General features: G+C 28.2%; 1 protein-coding gene across 1 annotated transcript; it reads left to right on the plus strand.

Annotated features, from left to right (window-relative positions):
• The first annotated feature begins 766 nt into the window (after positions 1-766).
• Positions 767-2521, plus strand: LOC109802876 (transcription repressor OFP4). Its single transcript, XM_020364283.3, has one exon. It carries the CDS (start codon positions 1277-1279, stop codon positions 2390-2392), a length of 1116 nt encoding a protein of 371 aa, XP_020219872.1. The 5' UTR covers positions 767-1276; the 3' UTR covers positions 2393-2521.
• The last annotated feature ends 15227 nt before the right edge of the window (positions 2522-17748 follow it).

The following is a 17748-nucleotide window of genomic DNA, read 5'->3' on the forward strand; positions in this document are numbered from 1 at the left end:
CCACACCATCATTCATAGCCCTAGGGATTTAAACTAAATCAATTTCAAACTCTGTTCGGGGTCACACCATCCATTTGAACTTATCCCCACTTTTTATATTATTACTATTACTATTAATTTAGTTTGCAACTTGTGAATCTATGATTTTTGCCTAGTGCTTAGATAACTGCTATGGAATTGTGTTATAGATTAAACAGTGATCTGGAATTCAAACTGTGATAAATACTCAATCAAATTCGACATAATAGTCTATGTGGTTTAGTACCAAAGGAAAATGATTCCTTTTCATACCTGAAGAGACATGGTACGGCAAGAGTTTTCCTAGAAAATGATGGCTGGACTCAGAGGGGCGAACTAAGACTCTTGACTATATAACAAAACCAATGTTCTAGTTTCCCTAAGCATGATAGAGAAGCAATGATAAGAAAGAATATAACAAAAAAGTAGTGTAATCCAAATATGCACAATCTATGTATCATGGGCCACTGAGTTTTTTTTTTCTATATTGGATGCACGTAACACTGACCCACGCAACAAGCTTCCAATTCCGAAAGCTTCTCTCTTCTTTCCCTGCCCTTCAAATTCTTTTCAGCACGGTTACCTCTGTGTGTTCCTTTTCCCTTTCTCATCAGAACAAATTTTTAACCAAAACCACATTGCTTGCTGGTTGCAATGTGCCAATGGACTTTCTGCAAAATAGCATCTCTTATCCCACTTACAAAAGTATAGTGCTTTTACTTTACATTATTACATTGCATCTGAGAACACAACCTATTGCTCTGGCTCATATTTTTCTCTATTAGTGTTAGAACCTGCACTCAGGTCTAAAGCACATGGGCCACACACAATTGTTGTTTTCCTATGAAGATTCATGTTGGCATGTAAATCCACTTGGGAATCAATCACATTCATAGAAGGGTGTTTAAATCACCATTGTGATCCTTTTGAGTAGTAGTGAAAGTAGTGAACATGTTATTTTTGGTTTTTTATTTATTTATTAGATAATAGTCATTCATTCACCAATCACCACATCAGCCCCACAATTTTTTATTTTTTTGCCAACCTTTTTCCTCCCTTGTGGACCCCAATTCCAAAAGCCCCACTTCTCTTATTTATCTCACATTACCATGAGTGCCAAACCAAATACACTGATGGAGCTAGAGTTACCTAAGCTCTCACTCTCACCCCTCATTCATCATAGAAAGTACTAGAAAGCACACACACAACTCCTTCACAAACACACAAAGGGAGAGATAGAGATAGACACAAAGAGAAGATGGGTAACTACAAGTTCAAATTATCAGATATGATCCCAAATGCTTGGTTTTACAAACTCAAGGACATGGGAAAAGCAAGAAAGCAAACCTCAACTCAGCCCAGGAAGAAAAAACAACCTTCACAAGCCTCGACCACACAACCATCAAAACCAAAGCAACCCCACCAATACAATCCCAGAAAGTCTTACTACTTCACAAGGGAACTTAACCCCAATGACAGAATCTACACCTCACCAGCCAACAACCGAAACCTCAAAGACACCAATTCCCCTGAACCCCCAAGAAAATCATCCAAACAAAGACTCAAGAGAAGAACTGCAAGGACTTCTAGTTCTAGTTCTTCTCCTAAGCATATTGTTGCCACCAACAATAACAACTCCTCATCACCACCACATCATAGCTCTCCTGAATCAGAGTACCCTGACCCTGAATTCAGAACAGACCGTGTTCTTACCACTGAATCACTGGATGAAAAAACCATTCCTTGGTCCAACTCTTGTGCCTGCAGGCTACACCCCGACACCAAGGACATCATCATTGATGTGGACAACAATTCCATAGCCAGAAAAGATGATAAGCTAGAAGGGTATGAGTATGATTCCTTATCAGACCTTGTGCTTCCACCAATTGTGACCAAGCCAGAAAAATTCAATGACTTGCTCAGTGCTGCCAAGAAGAAAGAATCCAAACCAAGAAGCAAAATGGTTGCACATGAAGAACCAAACCTGCAGGGTCCTCTAAGAGTTAAAATTGTGAAGGAACACAAGAACACACCTAGTAGGAGGTTCTCTGTGAGCTCTCCAGGAGTGAGGCTTCGGATGAACTCACCAAGAATTGCCAGCCGGAAAATTTCGGCACAAGGCCGGAGAAGCGTGTCGGCGGCCGCGGCCGGCCGGAGAAGCCTCTCTGATAGCTTTGCAATTGTGAAGTCATCACTGAATCCTCAGAGAGACTTCAGAGAATCAATGGTGGAGATGATTGTGCAGAACAACATTAGGACATCAAAGGATTTGGAGGATCTTCTTGCTTGCTACCTTTCTCTTAATTCAGATGAGTATCATGATCTCATTATCAAAGTGTTCAAGCAAATATGGTTTGATTTAACTGATAATTAGTGCAGAACAAGTAAGTAGTAACCAATTGAGGTTTAAGGCCATTCTAAAGGAGTTTCTCAACTTTCTGTTTCTCACACAATTTATGTTCACATGTAAGTAATGTTAATATCTTGGTTAAGTTAATTTTAATATATAGACCTTAGTGCTAACTGCCGAGTCATTATATATATCTCAGAGGTTTTGTCATAGAATTGAACCGCTATAGAATGAAATTTACTCTGGGTAAAAATAAAATGGGTTTGAGAAATTATTGTGAACTAAGAAATAATTCAATTAATGTATTTATGAACTGTAGCGGTCAGATTGCATATGACTCAAGAATAGTGTCAATTTGGCATGCAAATGTAAAATGGATTTTAAACACAAACTTCAATTGGAATTTTGAACAATTTTATGTGTTGAGAAAGGGAAAATAAAGTTTGCCACAAAGGGTGCATTGCATTGTTAGTTTTCTGTCATCTTCCTTAACTGTCATCTTCCTCAAGAAAAACTTGGAGCATAAAATTAGTTTCTGAATTTTAGTACCTTCATGGACCCAAAGTTGTTTGGGAACAAGACATAACTGGCACAAAGTTGTATAAGTTGTTCATATTGTAAGAGACAGAACCAGTTGCAAAAACTGACAACTTCTTCCATTAAACTTTTGATTTTTTTTTATTATTTCTTTTCCTCTAAAAGAAATTCCCCTTTTAAGTACAAGCTCTTGATTTCACGTCTTTCATCCCAAAATTTAAAGGGCTTCTAGCTTCTTTCCTAGCCAGAGCATGCAGCTTTTAAGATCTTGGATACTAGTTCTCCACCTCAACTACACACAGCTGCTAGGGAGAAACTTGTATCTTCATAAGAAGTTATCATTGCACATTTTTTTACGGCACCTTGCAATACAAAGTTAAATTATATATTAAAATATAAATTCCTATTATCTTATTAGAAAAAAGTAAAAATAATACTTAAATATTGTTCTTCTCTTCACAACATTGGCCGTTCACTTCATGTATTAATTTGATATAAAATTGTTCCAACTTAATTATCAGTTTTGAGTTTAAGTACATAATGTGTTACATATTCAAGAATTTATCCTCCATTAATCTGACTCAAATAAGATTATGAATTGTGGATATTTTTTTTAAATAGGGAATAATTTCCCCCCTAATCATGAACTTAAGAATTCAAATTGTCACAGTCTCATTTGCGTTAAACCCAATGAATCGTGGAGGAAATGAGGGGGGGAAAAAATCAAAAAAGGTCTCAAATTTCCTGAAGCTTGTCTAAAGGTGAAAGTTAGATTTTGAAAATCTAAAGCTACTTCTTCGTTTATTACAAAAGTTGTTGCTAGACTTTAACTAGAGACATAGGCTCATCTGATGAGTCCTTGTGTACCCTAGGCTTATATTATTTGAATAGTTTCAGTCGTGAGTCCTAACCTTGTATGAATAGTTTTACACAGTGTAACATGTTCTGTCTCTGTGTCGGGTTGTTTTAAATTAGCCATAATTAATTTTAATCGTTATTCCTAATTAAACTGAATATTCAAAATAACTATTTTATGATATATAAAGATATAGTAACACGTGATAAAATTACGAACAATTAACACCGTACTAGAGGTTTATATTCAAGATAGATAAAACTAAATCCAAAACATAAAGTGTCCCAATTTATTTTCCTTTTCCTCTCGATCGGTTGAACATTTTTGTAAATTTCCCAATTGAATTGCCCATTTTATGTGGACATAAAGGTGCAATCCCATAGTAGAAAGAAAAAACCCCAATTGATAGTGTTGTCTCTTTTTACGACAAAGGAGGATCTAGTTTGACAAAGAGACCAAAAGATTATAAAAATAATAATAAAATATTTGAAATGCTTATTTATTTTTTTTTATGAAGGCTGCCTGTGATTCTGGCAGTAGCAACTTGCATTTGAGCTTTAAGATCTCACTTGTCGCTGTAAAAAGTTTTGGAAGTCCGTTCTCTAAATACTTTATTAAATTTCACCCTTTTATTTTAATTAATTTTAATAAGCGTGCTTAAGGATCTAGACATTTTGTCATTTATTATTTTTAACATATTTTAATAAGCATGCTATTGCCTCTCCCAATTTTTTAAAAAATGATTTTCGTCATAATCGGTCAAAGAGATATAATTTTCTTCCATCAAATTAGTCGGCAATAATATAATATTATATATTATTTACACCACATAACTTTTACACTACATCTAATCCAAATATATTGCGTTTAGTTTCAAGAGAGGAGGGAAGGAAAGAAAGGAATTTTAATAGAAAGAAAGGGAAAGGATGTCAATAAAGGAGTTAGATATTTTATTTGATTACGAATAGATAAGGAAATAAGAGATAACTGTTTTCTTGTTTGATTCATAAGGAAAATAAAAGATTTCAAAACTAATTTACCTTTATATCTTTATAATTAAATTAAAAATATAAGGATATTTTAGATATTAAATTATATATGTTTCAAAAATCTCTTCCTTTTTTCTCCAAATCTTTTCGATATTGAAAATGAGTTAAAATTAGGTTAGAAAGGATTTTGTTCCTCTTCGCCTAAAATTTAAACTAAACAAGACAATTTATGTTTAACAAAATCCCCCCCCTCTCATTTTTTTTCAACCAAACAATATGTATAATATTAGGTATATGAGTCTTTTTGATATATATACCGACTCTCCTAAATATATAAAGACTACTTGATGCTTCATTTTTTAGCTAGTGCTAGACTACATTACTCACTTTTTTTTATAGAATTAATATGTTATATGATGTTTCTTTTTTAACAATTAATAATTTTGATGTTTCTAAGAGTAAAAGTTTGTGATAATGTTCCATAATCAAATTAGTAATTATAAATACTAATTTAATTTAGGCAAAGTGGTTATAAATCAAGAAATTGATCTTAATATACTTTTATTGAATTGAACTATACTTTCATGTTGTAACTTGAATTTATTTATTTGTTTTTATTGAAAAGAAAAGAAAAGAGCTGCTATAACTTTTATTGAATGTAAAATTAAGTGCATACACTATTAGAATTTTTCTTATTATATGCGATTTTTCATGCGAATTTTGCATAAAAATTCGCAAGAAATATTGCTCCTACAAATTTTTCTGCAAAATTTTATCTTTAAGTAATACCTTCATAGATAATATGTTTTTGCGAATTTTAAAATTCGCAAGAAATTTTTCCACCAAAAAACTTCACAAGAAAGTTTCCTTTGAAAAAAACTCGTAAGAAAGTTTCTTGTGAACTTTTCTGCGAATTTTTTTGCAAGATATTCTAAAGGAAAATTGGAAAATTTCTTCTGAAAAAAAAAACAAAGAAATTACTATTCGGAGGTAATTATTGTATAATTTCTATTAATAATTCTTCAACTTTTAAATGCTTACAATGAATTCATCTAAAATATTAAGAAATTTGCTTCCACGCCTCGAACATGTGACAAATAACTTTTTTAATTCTTAGATTGTAAATTATAGGTCTAACACTCAACCATACAAAATCAACTTGTAAGGTGAGTGTTGCTCCAACTTATATACTTTTTAATTATTTTATTTCTAATCGATGGGAGACTTGAAGAAAATCTTTTAATTCTTAAACTTATAAATTATATATATATATATATATATATATATATATATATATATTATTTTTTTGGTAAATTAATGTTAATCTGCAAAAAAAAGTTACTTACGAAATTTTTTTACCATTTAGTAAACATTACTTGCGAATTTATTTTTACAAGAAAATTCGTAAAAAACAAGATAGAATTCTTACAACATTTTTTTGCAAAAGTTTACCATGAAATTTTTTTTTCTATGATCATTAAAGTTGTAGCAAAATTTATAAAATAAAAAAATAAAATTATAGATTATTTTTCATAAAATATTTGTAAGAAATTTCTTTAAATTATTTTTTTGTAAATAAATTTGTAAAAAAAAATTGTAAAATTATTATTACAAGAAAATTTCAAAAAGAATATACAAATATTTTTTTTAGAAAAATTCGTAAAAAAATAATACTTTTCTAATAGTGATAGGAATACAAGGAGGGCAATACTCATGTCTTAATTTTTTATTAATTTGAATTTTAAAAAAAGATTCCACGCATACATTTTTTCAATTTTAACTTCTTTTTTAGTTTGACTTTTAATAATTCTTAATCACCTTTCTAATTGTTTTTTATTTGCTCAGATAGTATTGATTTGAAAGCGGTTGTTACTTGAATTAATCCTCGTGAAAACGATATTCTACTTACTATTTTATTACTTAATAAGATTGATATACTTGTCGTGATTGAAAGAAATTTCCCATCAAAATTTTTATGCCATTTTTAGGAGTTGCTAATGAAAAATCAACGAATCCAAATATTAATAGATAACTGTTGTTTTATTTCCCTTGAAAAAAAACTATTGTTTTATTTCATATTTCATTCAATTATCTTTAGATTCTTATTAATTCTTTTGTGTTTCCTTCTGTATGTGTGGTGAATTGTTATGTGCTAGCTAGAGATTGAAAGAACAACCAAGGCCGATATGAAAAAGACTAGGGAGAAGAAATAATACGAAGAAATTAAATTTAGAAAAATAAGGTTTCTATTCACATACTCCTTAATATTCATGAAAAAATGAATGACGTCAAACCAAATTAGGCAATTGTACTCTTGATCACTATAGTAGTCGTACCACCAACCAACATGTGTTTAGCATAGTTCTAACCCACCAATATTATTGCTAAAAACATCAAATGAAATCAACTTATCAAATGAAATCAACTTGTCTAATCCTTTTATTTGGATAGGGTGATACGAGAGAACGAGAGAAATGAAGAAAGTGAAATATATAAAAAATTACCTGAATTTAAATGTTTGGTTGGAGTGAAAATGAATGGAGAAATTGTGAGCATTAGTGAGTCCTAATATAAAATAAAATCATTTTCAAATCGAAAAGAAATGTAAGAAAACTTGTGATATTTTTTCTTTTACTTTATTAAAAATTAAATATTGTTTAGATATGATTTTTTTAAAATAAATAATAAATAATTGTATGTTAAGAAAATGAAGTAAAAGTTATTTTTAATTACTATAAAAATTTATAATAATAATAATAATAATAATAATAATAAAAACCACTTATTTCCTGTCAAATTTACTCTCACTCCAAACAATGCATAAATGCAATAGAATCAATTAGAGGGAAGTGAGTCAAAGTAAAATGCTTGAATATCCTTATCTCAGCTTCTTTGAGATTTGTTCGACCATACACGTTAATATGCAGGATTAGAGGTGACTTGAAACTTAATTGTAGGGAAGTATCATCACTCGGAGGAATCATATCGGGAAGATTCTTTTGGCAAAATATTTGTTGACTTCTAAAGAAGTCAGCAGAAGTTATGACTTCTAATAAATATAATAGTACGTTTGATTTGCTTAAAAAAATGGTAATTTATAACACAAATATAATTATTATGTTTGATTTAAAAAAAATAAAAATAAAGTCACATGATAGCACAAATTAAGAGATAATGTATAAAAAAAAATATAACTTCTTGTTAGTCAATAAATTATGAAACTATTTTTGTTTCAAGTATAAAAAATACTTAGAAAAATATGTTTATACTTATTTTTATTTTAATAAACATATATTATATATTTTTCTTTTTTGTCTCACTCCCCTTCCTACCACCCCTTATTATTATTATCACAAATATTGTCATTATACTATTATTATTATTATTATTATTATTATCATTGTCGTCATTACAATGGTTGACTATTATCGTTACTATGTTATCACTATAATTGTAACTATTATTGACAGTGTTGAAACTACTCTTGTTTTTATTGGGTACCCCACCAACATTATTGTTGTGTGTTACTATCATCAATGTTGCCATTATTTTTACACATTAAAGGAAGATTCAAACGACACTGGTATAACTTTTAATAAGTGTTACACCGCTCAATAACTTTATATTAAATGTGAATTTTGAAAATTCAACCGTTAGATTGAAAATTCATATCTCTTAGATCATATATATCAAATTTTATATTAATCTAAGATAATTTGATACTTCATTCTTATAAAACAAAATTGACGTAATATATACATTTCAAAATATACTAAAATATGAACACTTTGATTACCTTCAAGTTGTTGTTCAATTTTAACAAAATTTGACATATATGATCTAAGAGATATGAACTTTCAATCTAACGGTTGGATTTTCAAAATTCACATTTCATATAAAGTTATTAAGCGGTGTAACACTTAGTAAAAGTTATAGCAGTGTCGTTTGAACCATCCTCTTATTATTATTATTATCACTTTTATCGTATTAAAATAGTTGTTTTGAATTTTATTAAGATAATTGATATTAATAAGGGTATTATAATAAAATTTATACTATTTTACTAGTATTATTGTCCACCAAATAATAAACAAGGCAGATATTTGTTTATAACTTAACTACTTTCTCCAATATTATTCTCCTTGTATTGAACTTTAGTGTATATATATCAAACGCCCCTAAGACATTATTGAAGAGGGATTGTAGAAGAAATTCTTTGGGACTCAAAACACATGCTAAGTGCTTTGTTAGAACATATTGAGTCTACAGTTAGTAATTGGAGGCTTTTATTTAGAAGATCCATAACATGCACATAAAATCAATACAGGCTTAATTAATTAAGAACCACGTTAGGAGATTTGTGGCAGTGATCATGATAATGGAAAATTAAATAGTGAAACTTCACTTAGCCCCAAACAGCACGCCATCAATATTGGGTTTGAATATTCTTTTTACTTATTCTTAATACTACTTTCTTTGTTTATAAGAAGAAAAAAAAAATTTCATTAATAAGTGCTGTAAGGATATTGGTTAAAAATAAATAAAAGGTTTTTGTTATATAAATCATAATGGAGTGTTTGGTAATAATTAATTTTTATAACCATATACCAAGGGAATTTATTGGCATTATTCTTTGAACGGTTTATCATTATTCTTAGGAATTAATTAGGATAAAAATTTTAAAATATTTTTTATTATAATTACGGTAAAAACACATTTAATAATATTATAATCTAAACTTGCAATAAAAAATTACAATATATATCATATATATATATATATATATATATATATATATATATATATATATATATATATATATATATATATATATAAGTCTAAACATTTTGTGAAAAAAAGTATCATATATATATACAAGTTCCTCAACATTTTTTATAAAATTCATCAAGGCATAACAGCTCTTATTTATTATCATGTTCTAGTTCCATTTTAATGTAGTGAATTGAAGTATGAATTTGCTATATATGTGGTAGTAGCTTAGTAGGGACTAGGGAGAACGACGTATCACGTACGTATCCTTGACTGCATTATTGTAATTAGGCTTCTAACATACAATAATAGCATTACGAGGCCCCAATTTTGGTTCCCATAGCTTCAAAGGGAGGAAATTTTAAAAGGAACAGTTTTAACTTTTAATGTACACCGATACCCATTTAATTTGAATTAATACAATTGTTAGACACTTTACATTTAAATTCACATATTGTAAAACGATTTAGTATGTGTTTAGACCCAATTTAGCATTCATTTTTAAAGCTTAAAGTTGTAGCTTTTGCACCTATACAACAAATTGACGTGAATTTTTAAGCTTCGGACGCACTTTGAAACACAAACTTAACGAAAAATTCATATTTGTGTTAGGAAAAAAAATGGATAGGCCTTCGTAGTTGTGGAAATTAAATATTAATTTGGTAGAAAATGTAATGAGAAAGATTGGGAGTGAAATAAAGAGATGTTGAGATTTCATTTTCAACGGTAGAAATGATTCACGAATCACTCACGTCTTTAAAAATTTGTCTTCTTATCTTTCACTATAAAATACGAGTAAGATTTTCAGTGATGGGTCTAGAAAAGACAGATTGTGGAAGGATACGAACAACCCTAGCTAGGGAAGTGCACTGCGGACCTATGAAATAGTAGGGTTATAGGCTTATAGGGTAGTGACCAGTTCACATTATTGAACATCCTCGACCCCCTTCCTATTATTTTCGACCATACAAAAATATAATTATAACCTAAGAGGAACAATTAAGCAAATACAAAAAGACAAAAGGGCTTTACGTACCTTTGTTTTTGTACGTACTACCTAGTCCCATTCTTCCTTTTTTTTTTCTTCTGCTATTCTTTTCATTGCAAAACATAAAGGGAGATATTAGAATATTTTAAATTTCTTTCTCTGTCTTTTTTTTCTTCGATCAAATACTATTAATTTTACGGGTTGATGATATTTAAATTTTGTGTCTTTTAATTAAGTAGATAGCAATAAATGGGTGTTTTAGTTTTTTTTCAAGTAAAAATAGTAGATAAGAGATAACATTTCTAAAACTATTTGGTAAGAAATCAATAGTAATATGTTAAGATCCTCAGATCAAATGTTATTGTATATTTAGTGATTAGTCAAAACTTATTAATATCTAATTTGATCTAGAATTTTACTTATTGAATGAAGGAGATAAAATGTATTTCTTTTTAAACTTGAATTAGAAGAAATTAATTTATGATCCATACCCAATATAATATTAGAAACGTACACATTATAGATATCATTCTGTTGACATTCAAGACGCAAATTAACCCTAGAACATGGTGCAAGAATTGCTGTAATACTAATCTCGAAGAAAATAACAATAATGAATGAGACATGCATGCGAACCAAATCGTTTGTCTCCGTTTTGTCTTCTTTGTCCCAATTAAAAAGTACCAGTCAAAGAAATTAACATAAAAAAATGTTACTTTTGACCAAATAATATCTATGACAAATGCTGATAAAAATCAATTAATGTGAAAGAACATAATAAGAATTAATGGCTTATCAAAGCAGTACTAAAAAGTAACCACCATGAATTTGAAAACATCAATGTTACATGCACTATGTACTGTAGACGTTGACCATTTTGTTATATCCTTTTAAAAAGTTACTCTCATAATGGAACAATGAGGAAGGGTTATTAATTAATGTTTTTCTTTTTATGTATACATAGGAAGGGTTAATGTTTGATACTGTGGCCAGGTGAGTCTGTTAATTAATGTCAGAAAGCAAAATAGTAATTTGGCAGACACATGATCCCCAAAAAAAATTTCATTTGTGAAAGGACAAGTAGAGTCAGATCCAACATAACACCTACCTATTGAGTAACACCAACACAGTGTGTCATGAAAAATGTGGTAGATTCTGGATTTTGCTTAAATCTCGCTAAGGGCATATTGTCATGTCGCTCTTGGGGTCCTGTGTTAGGAAAATTTTTACTGTGAGCGATGAAAATGAAGGTAGCACACCAAATAGAGAAGAAACAAAAACCATTAAAAGAAAAGAAGAATAGAAAATGAAGAGACATATCCATGCATATGTAGCTAGGGTATAGGTTCTCGTAGCTACATCTACTACCCTATAAAAATATTAATGCTTTCAATTATTGCGTAACATGCCACTACCAAACTCTTGCATGTGTGTGGCTGCTGCTTTTACGCTACCGTTTTGTTATGTTGCACGCTTCTTCACATTTTCAGGGCTAGGGTTTTGGCCACATACATAAAGACAAAATTCAGATTTTACTTTTTTTTTTTTTTTTCATCGTGAAAACATTTTTTATTATATATGGTATCTCCATTTTATTAGTATACGAGAAATTAAAATGCAAATTAATTTTTGAGTTTCTCAATAGCCAATAAGCCCCTCTCGCGTGAAAACATCATTATCATCGGTTTGAAGTTCAGCACTTGAATAATAAATCATGGGGGACAAATTAACAAATAGTAGTAGTATTATATACGATTGCAGAGAGAAAGTGAGAACAAAATTAAATACTTTTGGGTACAAGTTGCTATTGTTCCAGCCGATAAGATTATGATAATTAATGACAAAAATACTTTCTTTTTGTCAGTCATTTACATATTTTAAAATTGAACTCAAAAGTCAAAACTATAAAATAAAATACAATAATATCATATTAATTTTTTTTTTTTTGAACAGCTAAGAAAAATTTCATTGAAAAGGTACCAGTGGTACCAAAAAGATAAACAGAAAAGTGTACATATAGAACCAAACATCAGTTCCGTGAATAGAAAAAAATAGAAAAGAAGTAACCCCTTCACAACCCTTTACTACTGCTCTATTATAAACCCCACTCCCATCGTAGCTGTCTTCCACGTACACTAACACATCAAGCCCCTAATCTACATAAGCATAGACCAGGATTGCTGCACCATTGTGAAAAAGTATACCGGAAAGTCTTTGTGAAGGATGACAACCACCTCCAACTGTGAACCAGAATCCCTTTCACCAGACTATCAAAACAGAAGCTGTTATCATTGAACCTGCATAGGTTCCTTGTCCTCCACACTGTCCAAGTAGTGACCAGCCACACGGTACGCCAATATTCAACTTGTACATTTTGGTAAATCGGTCCAGGAATGAAGTTGAAACCCTAATTAATAATATCATATTAATTAGTAGTCGACTAAAACATAGTAACAAAGTTTATCTAACTTCATCCTACTTAATGGTTTTATACTTTCATTAAAATATCATACTTTAATTTCATTCAATGGAGACTTTTTCTCCAATGAGTTCTTGATTATTCGTAATATCAAGTTTCAATAAAAAACAATAGTATATGGAATAAGTTTATTTTGTTTCAAAAAAAAAATGTTTACTAGTGCTTTAAGAGCATTGGTTAGGAAATTACAAGTTAAAAAGTTTTTTGTTGAAAAATATAATGGCACACTCCCCATGATTTTAATTCATTTTTCAACTTTATTTATTTGTTTTTTATTCTTTAGTTAGTGTCTTAAGGATGTGTTTAATATGCAAGAAATAAGGTAGTAGAAGAGAAAAAAAAAAAAAAAAAGTGAAGGAAAAAATAGAAACTTCCCTTGATTACTTCCCTTGATTGGTTTAAGTGTAAATAATTAAAATTTGAAAATTTTTGTAGGACATACCTAAAAAAAGTTCTCAAAAGTGGAACTGAACGCATTTTTTTTTTTTAATTTCTCTTCTCTTTTTTCGTAATTTTTCTCTCTATTTTCTTCTCTTTACAAAACATAGGTAATTAACAACACTGCTTAATTAACTAGACCTTTTGCTTATAGTCTAATCAATTTTTTTTTGCTTAAGAAAGTAAAATTGGATGAAAAAATATGTGGGGCTAGTGCACGTGCAAATGGCAAAATCTTGGGGATCTTAATGGATAGTATTAATTATTCCGCAGTGTATACGTTATTAAATATGAGTTGTTGACTCTGTCGTGTCTTCCATATATCTCTACTTAGATCGATTAATGTGCATTTTTCAACGTCAAGTCTTCTTCTACGTGTGTAAGGTTTTTAACTTTTCTTACCACCCTTTCTCATAGATTAATGTACCCTATTCTACCTCAACTCCTCATTTAGGAGAAGTGTTTCTTCCTCGAAAAAAACGTATGAATCACGTTCTGAAAAATTAAAATATTATTTTTTATAATAAACTTATTACAAAATAATTATTTAATTTAATATTTTATTGTTTTAGAATGATTTTCGGAATCCTTTTCGGAGGATCTATCATTTTTCCTCATTTAGTAGCCAAACTGTTTTATAATTTCTATTTTGTCAACTATCAATGAAACCTAATTAATTATGATCACAGAAGTTTATGAAAAGTGAAAACAACTGAATCCTTCATCATGAAGTAATTCAAACTGCTTGATCACAATATATACAATAATAATCAACTAAACGTTTGAAATGTACTAAAATAAAAATAAAGTTGTTACATTTCTTTTAATATTCTTAATCAATTGTAAGATGCATCACTGCTGCAAGATTGCCAAATAAATAACCCCTCCTTAACATGGTGAAAACGAGATTGATTGATGTTTATCTCAAAGATACCAAATGCACAATTCCTATATATATGCTAAAGTGTTTTTTTTTTTTTTTTTTAATTTTATTTTAATTTTATAATTTTTTTAAAGTTTAAACAAACGGGTTGAATAACTCATACAAAGACCAAATTAATTTTTTTTTTATTTTATGTCTTTCTATCATAAAACTTATTAATTTCAAATTTTTTTCTCTCTTCCGTTAGACATCGCTATAAAATCCGTCATACAATTTGTTAGCCCTTACTCAATGGCATTAGCCTAACTGGTGTGTAGATAATCATTTTTTTTCTTCTCTTTGGCACATGTTTTGTACTGTGCTTTCACTTTCAGTATCTCATTCATTCATTCATGTTTTGCTGAAATCAGTAACCAAGCCAACTGTCAGTATTTTTGCCTTGTGTCGATGTCATCTCCAGCTCACAACATGCCTTCAACCTTCTTCACTTCCCACTCTTTTCCCCTCTCCACATGTGTCCTTTTTCTTTCAACCAATTCTTTTTATTTTTTTACTTAAAGTTCTATTGGATATTAAATATATGCATTTTTCTTACTTTAAATTCGAAACCTTTATTTATTCTGTTGTGAAAAACTAGTTTTTTCTTTTCCTTTAAACTAAACCTTAATTGGTACCCTAGTCATGAATATTATCCATCCAAGGTTTTGGTCATGCAATTGTATATTTAGTAAAGTAAACCTTAATTGGTACCCTTTACTTTTGATTGTTACATTAGAAGAAATGTTATATTTAGTAATATATAAAAAAAATATCATTATAAATATAATATATATAGGTATAAAATTATTTGACATATACATATATATAATTTTAATATTGATTTGTATTGATTTTGAATGAAATTTAATAACATGTATTATGTATTATTATAGTTATATTTACACTTTTTAACAATTATGTCGAGAATATAATTATAGATAAAAGTAATTTTTAATAATAAATATCATTTTACTATAGGATATGTTACTACAAGACAATATTTTTGTAATGATGTCAAAAATTTAAATAAATTGAGAAGTAAAGTGTAAGAAAATAAGTGATTTTTTTTTACCTATAAAATTTGATACAGTTACCAAGAGAGTTTATAACACTCATACATACATCATAGGCAACCAACCCACTTAGACTCTCTTGATAGTTAAGTAGATAAATTGAAATCAAGTAAAATGATGATAAATATAAATTAAAGTGGTAAATTGATCTATGAAATGTATAGATTTATAGAGTATTTGTGACTTGTTTTAATGCATTAACTCGGTGAATATTGTGAGAAAATAATATATATATATATATATATTAATTACTGTAATTCATGTTTTGAATGAATAAAATACATGAATAAACTATTATTTTTGGACTTTTTAATGTAGGGCAAGTGAGTAAAAGTTAGAAACTTCATTTTTCATATATGGACTTCAACTTTCCTCCCTTGTTTAGCTCACAACTCAAACATGGGGAATGTTACTAAAGTGATCGATTTTTGGTCATAAATATTTTGGTTAACAAAGAAAATATTTTGCATCATTTGAAGCATATATTTGCGCTTCAATTTTAAATTCAAGGTTTTATGATAAATCTTTATAAGTGAAATTTGAAATCATTATTCTTTTTGGTTAATTTTATTTATATTATTACAGATGGAATCAAATAATTTAATTATTAATTATTCATGTGTTATTTTTTTCTAAATTATGTTATTATTATCTAACTAGGTTAAGTCAATTACACCATTTGAAAATGTAATTTATATTCATCTATGATAATATTATTTATGAATTTTGAGATAATCATATTTATTTTAAATATTTTCAAAATAGATATTCAATAATTCAAATTGAACCAATCTATTTAATAATATAGGTTGGTTTGGTTCAGACAAAAAAAAATCCAAAGAAATTAAACTAAATCAATTAAAATAAACTGATTCAATTTTATTTTATTTTTACCAAATTTAAACTAATCCACCCTCAAACAATTATACTAAAATAGTGACATTTGGCTTGATAGGCATCTTTACAATAATCACCATTAAATATAGTTGAATAATGAGCAATTTTTTCACATGTTTGACTTGAAAGTTTTAGTGGTCTTAGCTAGTACTCCAACACTTAAATTTCATTTATTTCTTCTTGGACATTCATTTGCTCTTAAACTTTTTCACGAAATATTTCATATTTCATTCGTGCTATAATAAATGTTTAGGATTTTTCAATATAGTTTAATTATTTTCTTTTCACCATAATATTCTTTAGAAAGTAATTTTGTGTTGCATTGTTTTTAATTAAGAAGATTAATAATAAAGTTAATTTTATTAAATTATTATTTATTGATTAATTTTTAAATTTATATAAAATAACCTATAACAAATATTCATTAATTACCAACGACCATATTAATTTTTTTTTTTAAATATAATCTTTTTTATTCTTCAAAAAAAATATATATATAATATATATCCAAGTGTTATTTTGATTTCTATTTTTTATTTTTCTATCATTCATTTTCTCATTGTCTCTTTCTTCATTTACTCTCTCATTCTTTAAAATTAGTTTTTAAATGATTAAAAAAAAATACAATCAGACATCTAAATTTGATTTTACGTTAGACCAACCTTATTAACGAGTCAAAATACTAGATCATACAAAACGTCTATCCAGCTAATCTTCATTACGATTTGATTCTTAAGCTGTATCACACTATCACATGCATTAATAATTAATATAGGGACACCCTAATAGTGAAATTATTACATAATAGTATTGAAGCTTTTATTTTGATTAAGACTCGTCATTCTTATCAGATGTGATGTTTTGCTGATTTATTATCTTGATTAGACAATTTTCAAGAGGTTGATCCTATAAACTCATATAGGACGTTAATGGTGCGATTTTCTGCATATAATTTCCCGTAATATAAGGTCTGCAAGAAATTTCATTATTTCAAGTTAGATTCTCATGGGTCTCATGGTTGGGTATAGGAATAAGATAGATTACGTCAAATTTTTAATATATAGATTGAATTTGTTGTAAAAAATTAAAATTTAAGTTTAATATATTATTTATTATAAATTTTTTATATAGGTCTGATTTAATATTTTTAAAAATTGACTTGACTTATTAGTATATTTAAAAATTTATTTATATTAATAATGTTAATTAGATCAATAAATTTAATTTTTAAAAATTTAATGGATTTATTTTTAAAATATAGTTTATTTAATATTATTAAAGTTGAAATTTTTTTAAAAAATAAGAGAATAAGTGAATCATTCTCTATTAAATGGATAATTCATGTGTAATATGTATATTAATATATATTCATGCATAGGTTATAAACTTATAAATTTATAATAAAAAAAATTATTATTTTAAATATGAATA

Source organism: Cajanus cajan, chromosome 4 (genome assembly GCF_000230855.2).
Source record: "Cajanus cajan strain Asha chromosome 4, NIPB_CcT2T_4, whole genome shotgun sequence".
Classification (NCBI taxonomy): domain Eukaryota; kingdom Viridiplantae; phylum Streptophyta; class Magnoliopsida; order Fabales; family Fabaceae; genus Cajanus; species Cajanus cajan.

Bases quoted from the DNA above. Each gene is read 5' to 3' on its own strand.
- LOC109802876 (XM_020364283.3), top strand. From the start codon at position 1,277: ATGGGTAACTACAAGTTCAAATTATCAGATATGATCCCAAATGCTTGG.